A 22,391-nucleotide genomic window follows, 5' to 3' on the forward strand; every position below is an offset into this window, starting at 1 on the left:
TGTGAAATTCCTCACTGCCAAAGGAATGAAGACGAGTGAAGAGGCTGCTTTAATTTAGCCTGAAAGGCAGCGCTCACCCAGAGCCCTACCTGCTCCATGGAGTCTGGTGGAGTCAGGAACCATCTTTTATCCTGCGGCCGAGGAGACGGTCGGTTCAGATCCAAGTTCTGAGCCAGATTTGCATTTTGGCTCTTAAATCAGCTGCTGAGTCAGTGTCTGATCCAGGAAGAGTTTCGTAAAGATGAAGCACAGTCGGTGGACTCGTAATCATCATCTGAAAATATTTGAGTCAGGCAGGAAGCGTCACGCCTCTTATTTCCACAGACTTGGACAAATTTAGGAAGGTTTTTCCTCAGCGCACCAGAGCTGAAGGGATCTCGGTGTCTCGTTCCACAGAAACCTTCATTTTACTTTTATTTCCACCAAAATGACCCGTTAAAACGTTTCGCTCTATCCCAAGCTTTCCCTAAAGAAGGTACAGAGTAGGAAAAAACCAAACATAACAGGTAAAAGTCTCGGAATGGTTTGGATCCGGCTTTTCCCGCTTCGCCAGCAAAGACAAACGGCCGCTCTCAAATCACGTCTTTTATTTGTAAGGCACCGGAGAAGCTTCCTTACTGCAAAAAAAGTGGATTTGTTCTCAGCTGTTTACATTTTTTTTTTTTAAACCCAGGCATGTGCTTAAAAACACAAGAAGCACAAAAAAATTAAAATTCCAAACCTAAAGAAACAACTTTAAATGTTAGGGCCTACAGAGACGTGAAAAAATAAAAACGGGTGGGGGGGGGGGGGGTCGATATTGTGACTCTTCATTGTAGGCTTATGCACACACACGACAGCAAGTCTTCGACAGAACACACACATTAAAAAGCAGCTTTGGAACATACAAAAAATGCTTTAAAAATATGTATATTGACAAATTCATATGTATACAAATTGGCCCTTCAGCGCAAAAACAAACACACAGATTTGAGTTTATGGAGAATAACGTCGGCATTCGGGGAGTTAAAGCTAACGGTCCATATGCTGACAGCTAATCCTAATCAAGCTGAAGAAATGCTCAAAATGAAAGAGGCAAAACTGTTTTAATGGCTGATTCTGCTCCAGTTCCGACACCAAGATGGAGAAGTGGGCGCTGCCGCCCCCTGGTGGACAGAACCGGAACAGCTCGACAGCGCACCATTTTCCCGATGCTTCTCTTATGTTTTCAAAGAGACAAAACAAAAAAAATAAAGAGATTAAATTCTGGGAAACTAAACGCCCATTTTAGCAGACAAACTGTTTCAGAGCGCCCGACCCATGTAGAACCAAGAAAGAAGAGACCTGAATGGAAGAATAGCAGTTTGGACCATCGTTCGTGATGCAGACGGAGCTTTAGAGCTCCGGCGTTCTTCACGGAAACTGATTAAAATGAAAAGAAACCACACCGGCGACGTGAGCAAAGCCGAGCCTGGCGCCTGACGCCATCAGAACCGTTTCAAACCTCCCTTTCAAACCTGGTTCTGTTCACGGATCGGGGGAGTAAGGGGGTCAGAAAGGTCCTTTGAGGATTAATAAAACAAAAGAAATGAATGTTTTCTATGTCAAAAAGTCACATTCAAGCACACAAACATCTTAAACGTCTAATCAGTTTCAGGAAAACCTTCCAACCTCTAAATAAAGTCACGTTCTTCCCTTAAGGTCTTGTCAGAGGGGTTCGGTTCTGGTCCACACCGGGTCGTGCAGGCAGCAGTGAAGTAGCACAAATGAGCCGCCAGCACTGGTAAACGAGCACGAATATGGAGGAGCAGCGGCTGCTCGCCTAAAAGAATCCCAAATATTCTGGACTGAAGCGCACAAACTGACACCAGCCGCCTGGCTTCCACCTAAAGGTCTTAAAGTCAAATTTCCCTTTAGCCGAACATTTGAATTTTGTTCCGTGTACGCGTGTTAAAGGCGGCGCAGCGCTGACGACACAGAGCCGAGGTGACTCCTCATCAGAAGACATTTAGCCGGGCTAAGCCTAGCAAGCGGCTCACGCTTAAACAAGCAGCTAATTAGAGTCTAGAAGCCTGAACTGAGACTATTGTACTAAATAATAACGACACGGACGCTCGCCCCTGCACCTCCTGGAGACTCGACCCAACCATCTGAGATCGTTGTTCATCATCCCTGCAGTTTCTCTCCAGCCCTCCACCGTTACCTCCGTTTGTCCTCCCCCACACCCCCTCAGACTGTCCCCCGTGTCGGCGGCGCTAGTCTGACTTGTCCCCATCGTCTCCTCGGGGGGCCCTCTCCGCGGCCTCCCGGGCCTTGTCCTCCTTCACCCCCTGGGCCTGGCCGTGGGAGTAGTTGGCCAGGATGGAGGAGAGGGAGAGCAGGCCGGAGCTGGAGGAGACAGCAGGCATGCTGGGAGGGGTGAGGCCCAGGGGCAGCGGGGCGACAGGCAGGGCCAGACCCTGGAGCTGGGACAGGTGCTGCACCTGGAGCTGTTGCTGCAACGAGTCAAAGCATTGGAGGTCATTTTTCCTGGGTGCCCTAAATGCAGCATGCTAACCTGCTAGCTAACAGGTGGCTAAACAGCACCAGTAGACGAGCTGCTCTCGCATTAAATGGACAAAGACAGTTCAGACACAAGCTGCCACAATAACGACCTCACAATGGGAATCACAACGTGCGCGCCCACGTGCGCTTTCATGCTAAAATGCCAAGAGCGTCAGTACGCTGCAGGCTCACCCGTATTATGGAGTTCATCTCAGGCGGCGTGACTTGCTTGGCTCTCTCGATGGCACCCATGACTTGCTGCTGGTGCTGGAACAAAGGCAGCGACACGGTCACACACACACACACACACACACACACACACACAGAAGCAACTATGGTGAATAAGAACCAGCCGCGCTCAGGTCGTAGCAGTGTCGTTACCTCTTGTGACAAGTAGGGAAGCACCTGGGTGCAGATCCCATTCAGCCTCTTCACGATCTCAGCCTGCGGAGAAAAGAGAGCACAATCAGACGGGCGGAGCCGCGCTGAGCTGAGCAGATGGGGGCAGAGCAGCAGAAGACGACGGCCCGGCCCGGCCCGCCCCGCCCGCCGCTGTTACCTGTTTGTGCATTTCGATGTTCAGGCCGTAGGACATCTCATAGTACTGCGGGACAAAGGAGAAGGAGGTGAGGCGACGCACTGCTGTTGGCTGCTGCTCAACCATCAGAACCTACCATGATGTAGTGACGCTGCATCTCCGACTTTTCAGACGCCAGTTTGTCACACTCCAGTTTCAAACTGCCAGAACAGAGAGGGCGGAGGGGGTAACAGAGGACAAGAAGAGCAGTTAGAGGAGAAAAGAAAAGAAGAGAAGAGCAAAAAAGAGGAGAAGAGCAGGCCGACCTGTGGTACTGTGCTTGTAGGAACTGGAACTCATCCTTGATGCGATCGCATGAGTCAGAAGTGGTGAACTTGAGAGCTTGACCAGACTGAGAGGACGCCTATCACTCTCACACACACACACACACACACACACACACACACACACACACACACAGAGAGAGAGTGAGACAGGATGGTTAACTTCAGCGTCCAACATCTGTCCCAAAAAACTGTCAGCCTGAACTCCATCAGCATCTCACAGGGGGTGTCCGACAGAAGCGTGTTCACACGGGCCAGGAAGAATGAGTTTCCATGGCGACGGTACGCCAGAGGAAGTCTCAGGCTGCGCTCGAGGTCCGGATGCTCACGGGCGACACTTAAAACCATCGGCGCGGCGCTTTAATCCGAGGATTATCTGATGCCCTGAACCTCATTAGTCTTTAAATAAGTGGCAGTGGGATTATGAGGCTGGAGCGGATGGCGTTGCCAGGGTAACCAGCAGTGCAACATCTGCATCCAAAATACACAAGGCCAGTCTCATATTTACTGGCAATAAGTGCAGCAATTAACATCTGTCCTGGACTAGAACCAGAAAATCTCATCTGAATGTTTAAAATGTGACCATCCGTGACTGAATAAGTCTTTAATCTTTCTGGTTTTCATGTTTTAGACATTTGAAAATAGCTTCTGTTTTCCATTATATCGAGAATTAATGACACTTGTTACGCCTGGATCCAATTTGTTACATAATTTTAATTCCTAACATCCATCTGGCTCCTTTGGGCTGCAGACAACAAAAGAAAGTCATTTAAGACCAAGCTAAGCACAACAATCCACTGGAATTAGCTGTTTTGACCCAAGCTAGCTAGCAGCAGACCCTTCATTACGCGCCTCTTCTTTGTAATTAAGCTCGTATTTAAACCTTTTAACCTTCTTTTTGAGGTCTAGACGTTGTAATGCGACGCAGAGAGGTGGTCCAACATCCTAACAGCAGCCCTGGCGAGGTTAACAGCTGGCTGCTGCTAGCTAGCGTTAGCCTCGCCCCGCACGGTCGATCCACTTTCACCGACACGGGCGACGAGTTCGGCCCGGCCAACTCACCGAGTGCCTGGATTGAGGAAACATCATGTCAACAGTGCGTCTTTGCTCGGTTCCTCCTCTTCGAAGCAGACTACCAGGCCGGCCGGCTAAGCTAACAGGCTCCGTGGATATTGTTAATGAGCTGGAGACGCTGCTGCCACTTTGTCATCGTTGGAAACGTGAGCAAGCGTCACGGAAATGTGTCGTCTTCAGCCCGGCCCGAGCCGACGGGAGTCAAGCGCTGCCCGAGGTTTGTGCTTTTGGGGCGGAATACTAGCGTCGCGGCTCCCCGGAGCAAGCCTGGATGTTGACACATGAGCCCCGGGCTTTCCTCTGCTTTGACAAGAGCAGCATCATCCGGAAACTGGACGGAGCGGCGGAGGATCGGGCGCCCCGTGTGACGCAGAGCTGAACTGAAGCTCTGGGACGGAGGGGGAGGGCGGCGGCGGCGGAGCTCCGGGGCGGGGGTTCAAACCACCACCCGCGGCTGCGTCACTCACCGGGCACCGCTAATTCCTCCATAGGGAGCTGATGCGACGGGAGCGGAGGCGTCGACACCCAGGCCTCGGGGGCCGTAGTCCGGCCGGGTTTTCCGACCGACCAGGCAGACGCCGTTCACCCGGGGCCACATCGCCCGGGACAACGCTGTTTTCGGGCCGGGAGGACAGAAAACCCGGCTGGATTTCGAACCCTCGATGGACCGGGATTCGATATCACTAAATATAACCCAGCAATTTTTTTTTATTTTTAAATTTAAGATCAGTTCTGCCTTATTTATGTCTAGAGCGAAACCTTACCAATTTAATCACTTTAACCTCTTTTGGAGCAAATAAAACAGACTCAAACAGTCTCCAGGTACCAGGATGGAGGACGGAGCTGCAGCCTGGTCAGGACGGGAGAAGATGGACCACAGGAACCATTAAAGCCACTGGACACACCATGAGCAAGTATAGGAACAAATTTATTTAAATTTAAAACAGATACCTTGTCATTATGTTTCTCTCTTAGAAGGCGGCGATGATCATGTTTGAATGAGGATCAGGCAACAGTGGTTGAAACAAATACATGAAACACATAAAAATATGGCAAGTTATGTAAATCAATAAATCGATAAGAACCAACTGATTGACCCCCACCCCCTCCCACCCCCCTCGTCGAGGGCTCCGCTTTAATGAAAACATTAAAAGCCCCCACTTTCAACACAAAAGAAACAGCACATGCAATTATAATTACAGTTTCTTAAAAAAAAACAAAAAAAAAAAAACAGGAAAAACAAAAACAGCAGATTACCTTTAAATTCTTCAATCTTAAATACAGAATAAAGTCTGTGTGTTTAATCATCTATCCTTTTAGTCTCTGGTGTGATTTACTTAAAAAGGGGGGGGAAACCGTCTCGGGCGGTGGTCCTTCTGATGGTGACCACGACGTTGGCACTTAGAGAGAGCCTGGCTCAAGAGGAGAGTGGGGTTGGCACACTCAGTATAATACATCATTTACATTTGGTTTACATACAAAAGAACGGAAAAAGAAAAAGCTTTTGTACACTTCACAACTGACCTTCAGGGTTCATTGGAGTGAGATAAACTTGTGGTCCTAAATGGTAGTGTTCTGCTCATGTTTTCTCCAGGAAATGGTCAAAGAAAAAGGGGGATGGGGGGGGGCACCGTTTCAAATTTTAGCGACAGAAGCGCCGCTGCGGCAGAGCGCCGACGGGCCGCTCCGATAAAAGGCCGGCGAGGACGCCGTCTTCCATCATTCAAGTCAATGAAAGGCAATAAATAAGTGAAGTGAAAAACCTATCCAGTCTTCCTTTAAAAACACACAAAGTTGGATTTTTATTTTAAAATGCAACACCTCCCCCGTTCCAATTCATATACATATATACCGAGATTATAATGTAAAGAAAAAATGGAGAAAAAAAACAAACACGCTGTGCAACACTGGGCTGCTAACGCACCGCTAAACCCCCACCGCCAGCCAGTCAGCCCTTCACCATGTGCCAGAATCGTAGTGTCAAGTCTAATAAAACATGGAAGTGAGCTGCACTCAAACAGTAAATCTTAACACGGCTACTAATAAATACTCAGGCGTCCGTACTGGTCATCCTCTCCTGAAATACTGGCATCCGCTACGGGATTAACCATCCAAACCTTAAGTGTCATTTCTATTTGTCAGCAGACAAAAATGGCAGTCGGGGACCGACTTGGCATTTCAAATGTGTTTTAAGCCCCTTGAACAGCGCTCGACTCGCTGCTGAGCCTCTTCTGTCAGCCTCAGCCCAAATGTCGGTTAAATCCTAGTGTTTCTACACTTTGGCCATTTCTGACCCCAAAAATATGTTAGCGATGTTGGCTAACACGATAAAGCAGCTGCACAAATTGGATTGGATCAGCCTCAGACCTGGAGAAAATAAACAGCCAGAGTGAGGCAGGAGCCTGAACGGTTGAAAACACCTTACTTGGCTTTCAGGTCAAACACTCGTCCTCGTAGTGTCGGCGTGAACAGATAAACACTGATACCGAACGCTAATAAACAGGAAGTAGTTACAAAAAAGGTGCGAGGAGCCTGAAACTGGGGTACTTCATTCTTCAGCTGCTTAGTGTTGGTCAACGCCCGGACGACCCTCCTGATACTGCACGCAACCATCAACCGTCGTCACTCCGGTCCTGAAGCCCCCCCCCCCCCCCCCAATGTACTTGTGATAGCCCTTAATGAGGATGAAGGATAAGTCACCTGTAGAAAAGGTCAAAGACCAAAAAATATATATATATATATTTGCACTTCACTGGCACTATCAAAGCAAGCCTCGAAAAAAAAGAAGGTAGAAACCAAGAGAATTTCCGTGTTAAATTCCAAAGAGCAAGCATGGACCACGCACGGGTCTTCAATCACTGATAGAAAAGACCACCTACGTTTGTACTGTACAGTTTTCTATATGCATTACAGCGCTGGATCTATAAACCATGAAGAATTCAGTCTCTTCTTTAAAAAAAGATCACAACTGAACTGCGAGGGCTACTAAAGAGTTAAACCGAAGGGTGCTATCGTCGTGGATGAAGGTGTGATGGCGAGGACGCCAACGGACCTCGCCGTGAGCAATAGAGAGGGGGGGGGGAAATAAAGTCCTTACGATACCAGACATTCGTTTTTTTACAGCAGTTCAGACTCAAGTAAGCTCTGGCATGAGAAAAGAAGCACTTAGCACATGACAGAACAGCTTTCAAATTATCAACATCTTCAAACCTGGTCCATAAATTAGATAAATAAAATTTAATTACTCTTAAAAATCAGCATGTCGCCATACTGTGTTGATTTTTTTTTTTCTCTTAAAACCAGCCCTCGTTAGAAATACTCTGGGGTCAGAGCTCGTCGCAGTAGCGTGGAGTAGAGGAGAAACTCTGACGGCCGATCGGTTCCTGAACGCCTCTCTGTAGTCCTATTAATCAAGTGAACGTAATCACAGTATCACTACTACCATAAATTCATAGGAGGAACAAAAGTATGCTAATGAAAGAAGCTATTTTTGAGGGTTTTTTCTCCTTTTTTGTCAAAGATGGTGTACCACAGGGTTTTTTGTACAGTGTTTTGTGTATATGTATGTACAAACATATATACACAAACAGACATCCGAGTGTGTCTTCTGTAAAAGGTTTACGCGCCCCCCCACCCCACCCCCCAACAGCAAGAGCCCGACAGAAGTGACTTGACGGTCTGAAAACGAGCGAACGGACGCGCGACAGCTGCGCGTTTTTCCTTTCTTCTTTGGACCGTTACCGTTTCCGCAGTTGTGCTCTGTGGGGTCACAAACCACCACACCAGCCCCTGCCTGCCCACCCCCAGGACCTGTGTTGAAACCGGGGGCGCCCTCCCCCCAGTCACACGTGCGATGAAGGCGTAGAGACGGATGGACGGTCGTCTCCGCGTGTGGAAAAGAAGAGGGAAGTGATGTCGTTCGTTTAAACGGAAACAACAGAAACCCCACAGAAATCCTTACAGAATACTCGTGTCGAGCACGTCTCTGGCTCTTTCCCTCGGTAACGTTTAGAGGTCTGAGCACTTCATATCACCATTCCTTTAAGCCTTTGAGTAGAAGTAGTAGCAACAAATTTCTATTATTTAAAAACATTAAAAATTTCAGCAATACACAGATTCCGATTAGCTAAGTCTTGCCCCCTCGTGCTTTTTGTCTTGTTTACATATGCGTTTACTTCATTTTCTTTTTGTTTTTGTGGTTTTTTTTGCGATACTGCACTGGTACATTCATAAGAGTGAGCTGCGGACGGAATCCTCGGCCCCGCCCCGCCCCGCCCCCTCGCGCCTCTGCTTCCTGTCCGGCGATGCTCTCGTCGCTCTCCCCGGGTCCTCGCTGGGTCCCGGCTGATGGGTTCCTTCCACGCTGACGGGAGTTCGGAGAGGACACGATGAAGGATCTGATCTCGCGACCGAGGGTCGACCCCCCCCCGGGGGGGGAGGGGTCCTGATATTCACTAAAAACAGTCCGTCGCTGCTCAAAACACAGACACGTGCACCACACACAAACACCAAAGTACCCTTAAGTCACTCTACCGCCCGTTTGAAATGTTTGGGTGCCCGATGGAATGTGCCAGAGCCCGCAGCCGGGGGCCGGACCTGACGGGCGGAGCGGCGAGGAGTCTGACACGACAAGCTGCCGAGCGAAGGAGGAAGAGAGGGCGAGCTTTGGCGAGGAGAGGGGAGCGGCGCTGGCGGGGAAGGAGAGGAAATGAATCTACTGAGGAGGAAAGAAAAGACGCAGGAGCAGTCCTGTTGAAGGGCGTGTGTGCGTGCGTGAGTGTGTGTGTGTGTGAGCGTGTGTGTGTGAGCGTGCGCGTGCTGTGTTGCGTGTGGAGTTGAGGGCAGCCTCCGGAGGGGGCGTGCCCTTGTGCAATGAGGAGGAGGAGGAGGAGATGTGCACGGTGGGTGGAGCCCTCACACCAGATTGTACTCTTTGAGGTTGAGCTGCAGGATGGTGTCCTTGACAGCTGCAAACACGAAGCGGATGTTCTCAGTGTCCGTAGCGCACGTGAAGTGAGAGTAGATGATCTTGTCGCTGTCGGGGTTCAAGTCCACGAACATCTTGAGAATGAACTCCCGTGCGGACTGCGCGTCTCTCTGAGGACCTGGGGGGGGAGGGCGGAACGCGACATGGTGGGACCCAAAAAGCACCCAATCACAAGTGGAGCAGAAAGAGTCGCCCACTCACCGTCAAACTCGGGGAAATAGTCCACCAAGTGCGAGTAGGAGATCTTCTCCTCCAGCAGGTCCTTCTTGTTCAGGAAGAGGATGACTGAGGAGTTCTGGAACCAGGGGTAGGTGATGATCGTCCTGAACAGGGCTTTGCTCTCCTCCATACGGTTCTAGAGCAGAACGCAGGTGCGTCAACGTTGATCGCTTCACTCCGACCGGACAGGGCGCGTGAACGTACCTCGTTGTCCGACTCCACCAGCACCTGGTCGTACTCGCTCAGCGCCACGAGGAACATGATGGACGTCACGTTCTCGAAGCAGTGGATCCACTTCCTCCTCTCTGACCTCTGACCCCCCACATCGACCATCCTGCAATAGTGGAGGTGACGGGCGGGAACAGGTGAAGGAGCAGGAAGAACGCGCAAATTCACATTCAGCGACCCGTGTTTGAAGACGGCGGTTTTGAATCCATCAGGATGAATTTACCGGAGTATCATTATACATCTAATTATGGTCTGCTCCACTTAACTATTTTTAGAAATGTGACCCAAATGAAGAGCCGGGGGACCCTTGACAACACATTTCTACCATTGCCATCCCCGTCAACACATGATGGATTCAAGAACTTCGAGCAAACGTGAGGAAGAGCGTGCACGCCACCCCAGAGTCGACAGATTGCTGGTTAAGACAGATTTAAGGGAAACGGTTGAGTTTAGCAAACGGTGGCCCCCAAGTCAGGAAACAGCGGGAAAACGAAGGGCACGTAACAGGTGACAAAGGACGGCTACGGTGAGTTTGGAAGGGGACCTGGCGCGTATACTTACCCAGGAAACGGACTACTGTGACTACAGGCTAGCATTAAAAGGTTGGAGTTCAGTGCACATGTCTCAAACAGGCCAAAGTCAAAGTGAAATGGAGCACCTTTATCGGTTTCCTGAGACTGTTCTTCGCAAGGTGACCCTTCATCGGGGAGTTTAGGTCCCAGATTCATTAAGCGTTCATCTGTCACATCTGACTCGCTGAAGTCTTTATTTCCAGGAGCTGATGTCACTTGTGTGGTGTATTCAACGACTTTATGAACCTCTAGAGGTCAAAGTGTAGGCACTGACACCAGCTGGGTTACCGGCTCTAGTGTTATTCATAGGGAAACCGCGCCCTCCAGTGGCGGCCCGGCCCACTGCAGCCCACAGAGACTGGGACCAGTATAGGCCCTGCAGGACCTGCTACCAGAAATAACGCTTCTCTGCCACGATGAGGACGACCTGGATTCTTCTGCCAGCCGGAGAAAAAGGAGAAATGAGGAGGGAGACAGGAGGTGACCTATTTACAGGGACTGGGCACCAGAATGTGGGACTTTATCTTTATGAGGGGGCGGCGTTATTTGTGGCACGATTGCTTTCGGGGGTTTGAAGATGGCAGAAATAATCTAATAATAATTTTTTTTTTGCCTTTCATGGATAAAGACGCCAAACATTTATCTGGGACTTGGGAGGAACACATCAGATGACATAGGGGTTAATAACACGATGACATTATAGGGAGGGACGGAGGGAACACGGGGAGCTTTTCTACCTGAAAATGATGCTTTGCAAGTCGAACGGGTACTCTATGATGCCCGTGGTGGGGATGCGCACCCTGAGCACATCCTGCTGAGTGGGAAGATAGTTGGGATCTGCAATGCGATCCAGATCGGTAAGATAACTACAGGCAGGTCAGTCGGAGGGGAACAAAGAGAGAGAGACAGAAAAACAGTTATATAAAGCGTGAAAGGCAATTACCGCAGCCCCCTGCCATTCCAGGAAGTATGGAGGAATCCTGTAGAGAAAGCTTCAGAAACAAAGCCTGGAAAGGACCAGTGAGATGTCGGTGTCACCGCTCGGCCGGCACTCTGCCCATAATCCCCAACGGCTACGGGTTGGCCGCTAACTCCCAATTGTGGCTCCGCGGCGCCTTTATTGACAACTTTGGCCGAGGTGGAGCAGGGTTGCGTGTCATGTAGCAGAGTGCAGGCGGAGGCGACAGCAGCACCTGGATCAGGTAGAGAAGGTTTAAACGCTAAAATACTGCCGATTCAGCGCCAAGCTGGACCTCCTCTGTGTTGGAGGCTGGGCCAAATTTTCATTTTGCTAAAAATTGCTGCTGAATCTTTGGCATGGGCGCCTAACCCTTCTTTCCTCTGGTAGCTGGTGGCTGCTGCCCACATGCTTCAGCAGCATGTCTGGCTTCTGTTTCTACTCAGCCAGCAACACAAACCACTGATACAAGAATCAACTTATACCAAACATAGTGTGGATATTTTTATTCGAAAGCTCCAGTAATTATATAATTAAGTTAGATTTTGAGGCCATTAGCGCTGCTAACACTTAAATTTGGCTCTACTGAAATTACATTCTGTACTTCCTGGTTGTCATCAGTGGTTTCTGTCCACCAGCTATGGTGATGCTGCAACCCTATCGCCACTGGGTACCTGAAGATGACGTTTTCCAGGTCAAAGGGGTACTCTATTATACCCGTGGTGGGCACACGGACCCTCAGCACATCCTGCTGTGTGGGAACGTATCCCTCCGCAGTCACGCGGTCTATATCACTAAGGTAACTGCAGATATACATCACAACAGTGTGGAATGGAGATGTTAAATGATGTCCTCCTCACTCACACACATACATGCAACATACACATATAGCATTAACACATATTTCATGAACTACAGGCGTTTAACTTCATGGAAGTGTAGTGCAGGAGCGCAGCCGCCGGGGGGCGCTAGAAAGCGAGTCAAATACATTTAACAAACCATCAGGAGCCATAAATCACAATGCAGCTGCATAGATGTACAATGTGTACACATGCAGGCACACAAAATGGGAGGTTGATGAACTTGACTACAAAGCAGTAAAAATGTGGACATTATTCTCGAAATGCTAACAGAAAAGTGGAGGTTTGCAGGAGTCGTGTCCGTGGCGCCACAAAGCTGTCGGACAAAGATTTTATTGTAAACACAACTCAGTCGCTGCAACAGTGTGAGCTGCACACCCGTTACACACAGCCAACAAACTACGGGTCCTCAGTTAGCATATATCCTGCTGAGAGATGAACAAGTAAAGCCCAATTTGTGGGCTTTTTTTGGGGGGGGGGGGGGGGGGGGGTGCATTTGCAAATCAAATCAATTTAATTCAGAAAGTGGACAAAAGACTTCTGTGTCAAACAGTCCACAAGGTAATGAGACACAGAGCATGCACACACAGAAACCAGCTTTAAACCATACATCCAAACACACCCTAATGACAGTGTGTACTCAAGAGATCACCTGGCTCCTGACAGCCACGAACCACGAGGGTCTGGCTGCTGATCACGCCAACAGCCCTGTGCTGCTAACGTTCAATAAGACAGCTCACACCCACCAAACGGGGGGACACACGTACTATTTAGTGGAATCGGAGAGCTGGTACTCTCTGCGGCGGTCGTAGGCCTCCTGGATCCCTGGGTCGGCCCACAGGCTTTTGATGGCTACCACGTACGACTGGTCAAAGCTGCTGATCTTCTCAATGTCCACCTCCTTCACCAGCATGGCGTTATTCTGAAAGGACGCAGGCAGGGAGACACAGCTGTGAGCTGATGGACAGGAGACGCCATCCGTGATAAACCCAGCTCAACGTCCACAAAATGGCTGCCGTCAGTAACGGTAAAGCAGTGGCAACTTGGAGCGCGGCCGTTCCAAATGTTGTGGTCCCACGTTCAGCTGGAGTCCAGGTGTAAACCAAACCCAGCAGGACTCGGCGGATTAGAAAGGAGAACCGCCGTAGTTTACAATAATGGTCCGTAATTAAGGGCCGTGTCGCCGCCGTGCTTCACTCTTAACGTCTGAACGGCTTAAAGTCTTGTGCCAACACTAAAAACTCAACCAGGAGGAGGAGTTTACAGTAACAGCGGACATGTGACTAGAACTTCAGAATAAGGAGTCCGGTCTCACCCGGTTCTGCTCAAATTTGTAGGGAATCTTCAGGGTCTCGGTGGCCCGGATCATGGACTGCATGGAGGTGAAGATGTTCTGGTAGACCAGGCGGATGAAGCCTCTCTTGTCCTCATCCGAATAGCCGGCTCCGTGGATGATCCTCATCTGCTTGATGAAGGTGCTCTTGCCACTTTCTCCCGTACCTGCGGACGACAGCGGCAGTGACGCTCAGACGTGGGTCGAACCGGTCTCGGGACCCACGATTCGCCCTTTCACACACGGAGACAGACGAGCAGCACAATCAAGCTACAAACCAACATTCTGGAACATTCTAGAGGGCGGCGGCTCGTCTCCAAAGACCTGGGAAAGCTCAGGTTCTGGACTCAGAAGACAGATAAAGTATGTGAAGGACAGGAAGGGGACGTATAGAGACACAAAGAAGGGACGCGGCGTCACAACGCGAACACGGGCGCTGGCGTTCGTTGGTCTGACAGCAGAGGATCATGAAGCGTGTGGATCCGAACTCTGATGGGCCGGTGAGGACCAGGACCGGCCCCGGCCCACCGGGTGAGGAAGCCGTGCGATGACATCCCAGCCAGCACGCCAACACGCAGAGGGACTAAAGAACCGACCGCATTAACGGGCCAGCTGGTGCCGCAGCGCTAAAATGCCGACGGCGTGCTACGCTCTCCAAACTGGTTCCCAGAAATCGGAATCCCTTAAACCAGTGAGTGGGGGGGCTGGGATGTGTGTGGGGAAATGAGGAATTAATGAGGCGCGAAGGCAGCTTCATTTAATGACGACGATTATTGCAACGGCCGCTCAGGGGTCGCAGCGGGGGTCACGCGGAAAGGCCGCATCCCTTCAGCGAGCCTGTTCTGCCGCACGGGTCGGCATCCGTCCGAGACTTTCCATCGGGTGCCGGGTTTCCGGACGGCGTGGCGAGCCCGGAAGAGGCTGCGGATCACGGGGACGAGCTGGCCTTCGACTCATCGGGCCCATTTTGATTTTCAGGTGGGGGTCGGGGGAGGGGGCGACCGTTCAAAATGATATAAGAAGAACCCCTCCCAGAAGGGAACGTGTTTTCGGCGTGCCTGGGAACGCCGCCGGCCCGAGGGTCCCTGGCGAAAGCAAAATGGATCCGCAGCACTTGTATCTGTGAAAGTGAGCGGGAGCGATGTGGAAGGAAAAGAACACATACAGACACGCACTCATCGCACCACCACCTACATTCAAGGTTTTTGAAGAGCAGCCATATTTCTGTTACCATAGCAACTCTCCTGTCTCCCTCTCTTTTTCATTCCTGCTTTTTTTCCCTTTAAAAAAAAAAAAAATCCATCACTCCCTCTCTTATTCTCTCTCTCTAGTAAATATAACCGAGACCCCGAGGCTCGCTCTTCATCTTTTGGTGCAGCGCGGCGAAGGGGGCCGCGGCGCCGCTCATGTTTCTGAGGGGGTGGTGAAAACGCCGGGCCGGGTCAGTACCAGGAGGGTCCTGGCGCCCGGGCCTGTAAAACTACGGGAGGGATGGAGGCTGCTCCGCTGATGCGGGACCAAAGGCCTCAATCTGGGAAATTTGGGGGATTGGACGGCGCGTCCGTGAGGGGAAACGAGCCTCCCCCGTCGTGTCCTCAAACCCAAATGTCCAAGTTTGGAAAACGCAAGCCTGAAACGTCGGGATTTGTTAACAAAAAAATCCCCAAAACAAACGCGGCGGTCGTAGTTTCCAGAGGACAGATGGCAGCGTTTGTGAGAGCGGGGCTAACAAGGAGGCTCCAAATAATCAAAACAGGGTGAGAACCATAAAAACAAGCGCTCGGTTTTTCCCTGTTCCTCCCGTTGCTGCAGAGAGGAGGAGATCTCTCCATCTTCTGTCTGATTTATTTCTCGTGACCCCGTCACAAGATCCCTCTCTCTCTCCTTTAAACTGTCCCTCTTTCACCAAAACACACACACTACGCGCCTCTGTCTTCCTCCCCTCCACACTGTACCAGCGCCAGCCGCAACCATTTCATCAGCCCCCCCCCCCCAGCAGCACCCTTACTCCTCCTCATCACAACCCCATCGAACCTCCCTCGGGCTGGAAATATGCCTCTCCACTCTCATTACTCTCTGTTGAGAATTTTGGTTATTCATAACTAGAATCCATCCATTCTTTTTTGGCAATGGCCTAGAAAAAGGGAGGTCGCCTTTTAATAGCTCGCACGCTTCCTCCAGACCCATAACGTTGTGAGCCCGTGGCCCCCCGAGTGTGACAGAGGGAGAGGAGAACGCGGATGACGCCTCGGCACGGGAGCGGGAGGTGCGCTGCGCGGCCCACGCGCCGACGCCGGCCCTCTGAGAGCTAGCAAAACAAATGGTGCGCGGACACCTACCATTCCACGTGTCCCACGATCCAGCAGAGATTTCAGTCTTTACGTAACCATTTCGACTGGTGGAACCGGACACAAAGGAGCCTTTGTGCGTTTGCAAACCTCGAACTTTGGAAAAGATCTGAACTGAGCTTCTGGGCTGATGTCACCGTGTTGTCATTTTGAGAGGACGTACTGTAGCTGGCGTCTGTAGCTTAGCGTGTTTTTAAGTCTTCCGCTGCTTCACTTCACGGCCACACCAGCAGCAGAACGAGATGCATTCAAGCCCATTAACGTGGCGCCGGCCTTATTAAAATCATCGCTAACAATTGACACGTAAAACCGGTCCTAGACCAAACGTCTATTACTGGGTTATCAAGTTTGGAGAGCGCCAATGTTCCATGAGCAAGCAGTGACGCTGGCGAGGAGAAAACTAATTAGCCTGAGAACAAGACTGGAGGCGACGTCACTGGATCAACATAAAAGGAGGCGTGATCAATTTATACCAACAACGGCTGAACAAATGCGGCGTCTCCGGCCATCCTGCCCACAATAACCTGCTGCTCTTTATGGCCCCCGCCTGCTCTGTTGACACAGACGTGTTGTGATACAGCGCGGAGGCGAACTCCTCAAGACAAAGTTTACACAGCCCTCTTCCTCTGCCTCACCTAGGCTTGGCTCCGCCCGCATTGGGTATCGAGGCGATCCCGTTCCCTTGGAAATAACATCAGCCGTTTGAGCCTTGGCACGTAGCCATTGGTCACGTCCACAAAATAGATTTAATTTAATTTAGAGGCTGAAGGCAGCGACTGCAGAGTTGCGGGAGTGGAGAGGAGGCAAACATGAGCTAGCATTAGCATGCATCTGTAGCTGCGGCGTGAAGATGCACGATATAGCCACCGTTTTGCTCCCGCAGTCCGACTAAATCGTAGCAACAAAACTAGCGCTGACGGCAACCTAGCATACCTTTGGAGCTCATGGGCTCCTTTCGTTATTTAAAGGAACAGAACCCAGCTGATGCCGGCTGTCCCGAGTTGGCACCAGCAGAACGGATGATCGGTTATCCAAAAGTGTTGCTAGCTGTCGGGAGCAACACGAGAGCCGGCGTCTCTGCGTGTGGCGCCGTCAGAAACTCGGGCACCTTCGTTTTTGGCCACCTTTATCTGTTCGGCAGCAAGTGCGCGTCGAGTGCCGCTCGGGCTGAGTGGGTGGTGCCGAGTGACAGGAAAAGACTGGCTCGACCAAGGAATGGGAGCAAACGGAGGGATTTCAGTTGGCAACACTCACAACCGCCGTGAGCTCGTCCCATAGGAGGACGTTATAGCTCGAACTACGCATTCGATGAATTTACAGGAGCTCAGCACATCGGCACGTGCGGGCATCTCCCATCATGCATCTGTTGTGCAGCCATTAAACGCAAATATACTGGAGAATCATACGAGAATGACTGAGCCCGTAGGGAAAAAGTTTGGGCCGGTTGGGAAGAGAATCTGGGCTGGAATATTTTGTCATTAAAATAAAATAAAAAAAACGTGTGCGCTTCCCCGTGACTTTGGGATTAATGAATAACTTAGACTGACTTCAGGGTTTGGGCCTGTTTCCGGTTTTATCCCGCCAGCGGCTGCATATTTGAATAGCAGATTAACTGCACAGTTTAACCGAGAACCGCAGAGTGAAATTTCAGAGCCGCAGCCAAATTTTGGCAATGGAAAACCTCTGAAACCTGACGCAGAGGAACCGGGATTGATGAAGTCTGGGCTCTTCCTCCCACCTTCCTGCAGCAGACGCGTCAGAAATGCGTGACTGATCACCCAACGCTGATGCCCAGAAAGACGGGCGAGTTTACAGTAACCCTCCTCATCACCTGTCAATCATCTATTACACGTCTAATTACAAGCACTAAAGTGCATCACGTGAATGAGGTGCTAAAGGAAACCAACTTTGGGAGGGTTTAAAGGCTGGATGCTGACCAATGTGCTGCTTATAACCCCCCATTTTCATATATTAGAGCCCTCTGGTGGTCAGAAACACTCCAGAAGCTGCGCACATGTTCTACAGATCCGAGCCGGACATGAGTTAGCTTCCCAGGGAATATTCTACTGGTGTGATGTCGGCTAACGTTAAGAGCTCAGAACAGCAGAAAAGCCGCCAGCCACTTGCTCCCTGCGGTCTTTAAGGGCTTTGGTAGCGCAGCACTGGGCATCCATTTCCTCACAGCGGCGTTGCCAACGACACTCGCCGTCCCCCGAAACGCCACTTGGAGCGACGGCTTCCCATCTGTTCCCTCGTGACACTTTGGTCAGGTTTTATTTCAGATTTCTAATCTCTGCTTTTGTACTTTACCCTGACCAACCAACTCAAGCTGGGTGGAAAAGCCCCCCAATCGATGAACACTTGCACCCAAAACAAGCCGACGCGACCCCTAATCCCGATTATAAATAGGAGCTGGAAGGGAATCGGCGCTTGTTTAAAACCTAAAAAGGAAAAGTGTTACAGTTACAATATTTTGATACCAGACCGTCGGGCTGGACTAGAACCCTTCTCATTATGGCTTCCATTAAAGAGTCTCTGACCACGATAAGGAGGATTTCAGTGATAACCGACCATTGCAGAGTCCACATCTACTGGCATTAAAGCACAGGGTTCACACACACACACACACACACACACACACACACGCACACACACACACTGAAGAGTAGAGCTCCAAGATCCCTATTGCCATATATGATCAAAATAAGATGGCTCGGCAAAAGCAGGAAGGTCAGCAATAAGCATCTGAGCCTAACCCCCCCTGAGTTTGGTCCCAGTTCAATCAGAATGTTCCGGATGTGGCACAAACTGGCCCACTGACAAACACGAGGAGGCGCCGCTGAGACGGGGGGGGCTCGGCGGGAACAATTCAATCAATGAGCACTTGACAAACGACCGCACGGTAAACCTGAGACGGCGCTACCGAGCCACCAGCTAGCGAGCTAACGTGTGACCCGCGCCGACCGTTCCCTTAAAAAGGCAGCTCATTTTATTCCCCCCCCCCCACACGAAAGTGAAAAATCTCTCAGATCCTCTGGACGCGTCTGCAATAAACACGGGCGGCCTGGAAGTATTTGTTAGAAAAAGGCTCCCAGCGAATGCCGAGTCACTCCCGTTTAACCAGTCAGCACTTCGGGATAACCCTAACACCTTTGCCCTTCCAGCTCGCTTCACTCAACGTCCGCTCGCTCCGGCAGTTCATTTACCAGCGCAGCGGAGGCCGCCGCTCCTGCCTGCGCTGTGTTTTGACCAAGTAGAGGCAAACCACTGGTGTGTGGAGCAGGAAGCTGGCGGTATGGCCTGATATGGCCCTGGGTGACGGCCCGCCGGACTGCAGCCTCCCCTGCCAAAGCTTCGGGTTTTAAGGGGTTTTACCTGCAAACGCAGGATTAGCCGGCGGGGATGGAAACATCCGCCTCCAGAGTCGCCATTTACAGACAGGAGAAGCTTCTTGAGCAACACGACGTTAAAAATTCGGTTACTTATCAACCGGCCGCGGAGAGCAGCGCACAAACACGAGGGCGTGTCGCCCAACATCGCCGTCAACACACACACAGATGTGGCGGAAACCGGGGCCGGGACGCGTCGGGGTGATCGACCAGCGCGATGGCTAATTACAGCTGTTAGCAAGTAGCTTTCATTTGACACGGCGGAGGGGAGCGCTAGGGAGCGAGCGTCCTCCCATCAAGGCCAAGTGAGCAACTGTCAGGTTGGTGTGCGAAGGCCTTAATGAGTTCCTGAGCACTTAAGCCCCTTTCACACATGCCCCGTAATCCCGACTTTAGCGGGATTCCTGAGTGGCTGCGAGAGTCAACGCGAGGGTCCGAGCTTTGTTTCTTCTCCTTTATCTAAAATGTGGACGGGCGTCACGTTTGGCTGGAGCGGGGCAGCGAGGAGCGCACATGCAGAGCGGCGGGTGGGCGTGTGATGAACTGCGTGGAAGAATACAAATAACCCAGGCTGGAAAGGAAGAGTGATATTTACACAGCTACGACAACAAGATCCCTTCCGACCGGAGGAATAAAACGATCCTCCGGCTTCTGGCGGCGATGGCTGGTGGAAAAACGGTTCCAAACTGGTTTTGCTTGCAAACTTTAGTCTTTTTTTTTTATTTATTTTTTTTCTAAATTGGTTTTCCCGCACGGAGAGCAACAGGAAACAGGAAGAGAGTCTGTGCATATATGGATCCTGGCTCAGGTCAGATCCTTTTTCTTTAATAAAACCCGTGGGTTCAGTTCACGTCAATTATCCTAACGATGACATTCATCATGAATAATCCTGCAGCTAGCCCGCGGCGCCGCTGCGTGCGTCGGGCTGAGCGCAGTTCAATGCCAAAGCAGACATTTGTGCAGCTCTTCCATCCGGCTCCATCTGCGGATGCGTCCTCCCGATTGCTGCGTGTGTGAACAGAGAAACTCGTATCTGCCACTGTGCAAACAGAGCCGGTCAAACCTCGGATGGTTTTGCATTATCGCTCCACGCCAACGATCGGCGGCGCTGGCCCCGATGGGTGCCTTCGTTAATCTGCACTTAATGCACCGCAAATTAAATTACGGATCTATAAAATCTTTTAATGCACCGCAGAGTAACTAACTGGGAACCTGAGACCAGATGCTGGCTATTACTGGGTGGCTGAGGGCTAAAGTGTTGCAACACGGGGGTTCTGCTGGCGGCGAGCGGCAGAGGAGCTCACCGAGGACCGAGCACAATGTCAGAGGATAATGGGAGTCGGTGACATCCCAAAGTCTGAGCAGCGGATGTGTTCAACGAGCCTATTAAGTGCTGCGCTAATCCCGCCTTACACGTCCCGACCGAGGTGTCCACTGATGGTCTGAAGTCGCACCATGGTCCTCTGACGCTCCAGGAACCCGTCACGCCTGCACGGACCAGAGAGAAGACGAACCCCAACGCAACCACCCGAGGAACGCCGCACTTTTAACCCCGCTCACCTTGGCCACCCGGGGCAGAACGCCCGGGCGCAGAAGGCAAATTAAACCTACGGCGCATAAAAGCCCGCGTCCCAGTAAAGACAGGGCCCTGGCGTGGCCTACTTCTGTGAGCGGAGGTATTCAGCGGGGAAGATGAAAGGCACACATGTCAAATAACCCCGGCTGCAGCAGGAACGGGAGCAAACGGCTCCAGAACCGATCAGGCAGCCCAGATAATTGCAATCGTCCTACAAATGGACAGCGGCGAGGAGCTGTGGCACTTATCTGCTGTTTGAAGGGGTGGGGTGGGGTGGTGGGGGGGGGTTAGAAAGTGCACACAAAGCATCCCAGAACGTGTTTGTGATGGAGCACAGTGTCCACAAAACCATGAATCAATGCAGTGCAGAGCAACTTATTCAACAGCAGCTCCCACCTGCCCACACACTGGCTGTAAAAATAGCTAACCTACTCAGCTAGACTATAGGCGGAGGGAGCAGATCTCTGCGCGTGTCCTTCACATATGCACACATGCGGCCCCCTCTGTGGATTTATAATCAAGAAAAATCCTTTAATTCGATATAATCTGCAGTCTCGGCACCTGGAGCCTCCTCCAGCCCTGCCGGTGTTACGCAACTCGGCGAGAGCAACAGTGGAAAGCAGCCTAAAAGCTGCTGGTTTATCGGCTGACCATCTTCACCTTCCAGCCCATGGCACTGGTGGATGACTGGGGGGGCTGGTGGATTTTATCAAACTGGCCCACTGACAAACATGTGGCAGCCTGTAAACGGTGACATCTATGCAACTTCGATGTCTGCAAAATGCACCGAAAAGTGCTGAAAGGCGTCGTCTTCCCATTTGGTTGTTTTTTTTCTAAATAAAAATGTAAAACGGTCAGAGAAAATAGCTCAAATGAAAGGCTAAAATAGGCGTTTTAGCCACCGTGCCATAACATACTGTACTGAAAGCAGCCCTGCAGCTAGCAACCTTAACTAGTAGCATGTATTCGTTAGCTTTACCAAGAAGGCCCAGGGAGGGGAGTTTTCAATAAAAACGGGGGGAAAGGCCCCCGGAACAAGCGTGGGTCTGGTCACCTACCGAGAAGAAGTAATTTCAGCTCTCTCCTGGAGTCTCGTTTGTCTCGGCGGAGTTGTTTGTCAATTTCTGCATTGATTCGTTTGGACTCCTTCGCCTCTTCGCTCAGGCAACAAGCCATCATGGACTCCAGAGTCATCCCCACTGGTTTGGGCAGCCCAGTTTCGGTGGAACCCGGTAACGCTTGCCCACGGTTTCAGCTTCTCCCAAATCCCCGGTAGTCGCTCTCGGTATGGAGGAGTGGTGGCGGTGGTGGTGGGGGGGAGGTGGTCTGTCAGGCTGGACGGATGGATGGACGGGACTGGGGGAGGGGAGACGAGCTAGGGGCCTCGCTGTCAAGTTGTCCCCCCTAGCCGAGAGCAACCGCGACTTCGCCCGGGTGTTCACGGCCAAAAAACACTGGAAATT

The 22,391-nt window shown here is 51.1% G+C and overlaps 2 protein-coding genes across 4 annotated transcripts; both read right to left on the reverse strand.

Annotated features, from left to right (window-relative positions):
* Positions 1 to 570: 570 nt before the first annotated feature.
* LOC101065642 (amino-terminal enhancer of split-like) lies at positions 571 to 4,824 on the reverse strand. Of its 2 annotated transcripts, none has more exons than XM_011619045.2 (7): positions 4,447 to 4,824; positions 3,367 to 3,452; positions 3,198 to 3,261; positions 3,083 to 3,127; positions 2,905 to 2,967; positions 2,716 to 2,790; positions 571 to 2,474 (listed from the first exon to the last, which is right to left on the reverse strand). In XM_011619045.2, the coding sequence occupies exons 1-7, from the start codon at positions 4,471 to 4,473 to the stop codon at positions 2,235 to 2,237; spliced, it is 600 nt and encodes a 199-aa protein (XP_011617347.1). In that variant the 5' UTR covers positions 4,474 to 4,824; the 3' UTR covers positions 571 to 2,234. The 2 variants fall into 2 exon arrangements, with proteins under 2 accessions (XP_011617347.1, XP_003962827.1); XM_003962778.3 differs by having other exon boundaries at positions 3,367 to 3,464; positions 4,447 to 4,823.
* A 541-nt stretch (positions 4,825 to 5,365) lies between these two features.
* gna11b (guanine nucleotide binding protein (G protein), alpha 11b (Gq class)) lies at positions 5,366 to 22,122 on the reverse strand. 2 transcript variants are annotated; one of them, XM_003962534.3, is made up of 7 exons: positions 21,987 to 22,122; positions 13,598 to 13,782; positions 13,050 to 13,204; positions 11,202 to 11,330; positions 9,869 to 9,998; positions 9,647 to 9,800; positions 5,366 to 9,563 (listed from the first exon to the last, which is right to left on the reverse strand). In XM_003962534.3, the coding sequence occupies exons 1-7, from the start codon at positions 22,120 to 22,122 to the stop codon at positions 9,373 to 9,375; spliced, it is 1,080 nt and encodes a 359-aa protein (XP_003962583.1). In that variant the 3' UTR covers positions 5,366 to 9,372. The 2 variants fall into 2 exon arrangements, with proteins under 2 accessions (XP_003962583.1, XP_003962584.1); XM_003962535.3 differs by lacking the exon at positions 11,202 to 11,330 and adding an exon at positions 12,097 to 12,225 and having other exon boundaries at positions 9,373 to 9,563.
* Between the last annotated feature and the right edge of the window lie 269 nt (positions 22,123 to 22,391).

Source organism: Takifugu rubripes, chromosome 2 (genome assembly GCF_901000725.2).
Source record: "Takifugu rubripes chromosome 2, fTakRub1.2, whole genome shotgun sequence".
NCBI lineage: Eukaryota > Metazoa > Chordata > Actinopteri > Tetraodontiformes > Tetraodontidae > Takifugu > Takifugu rubripes.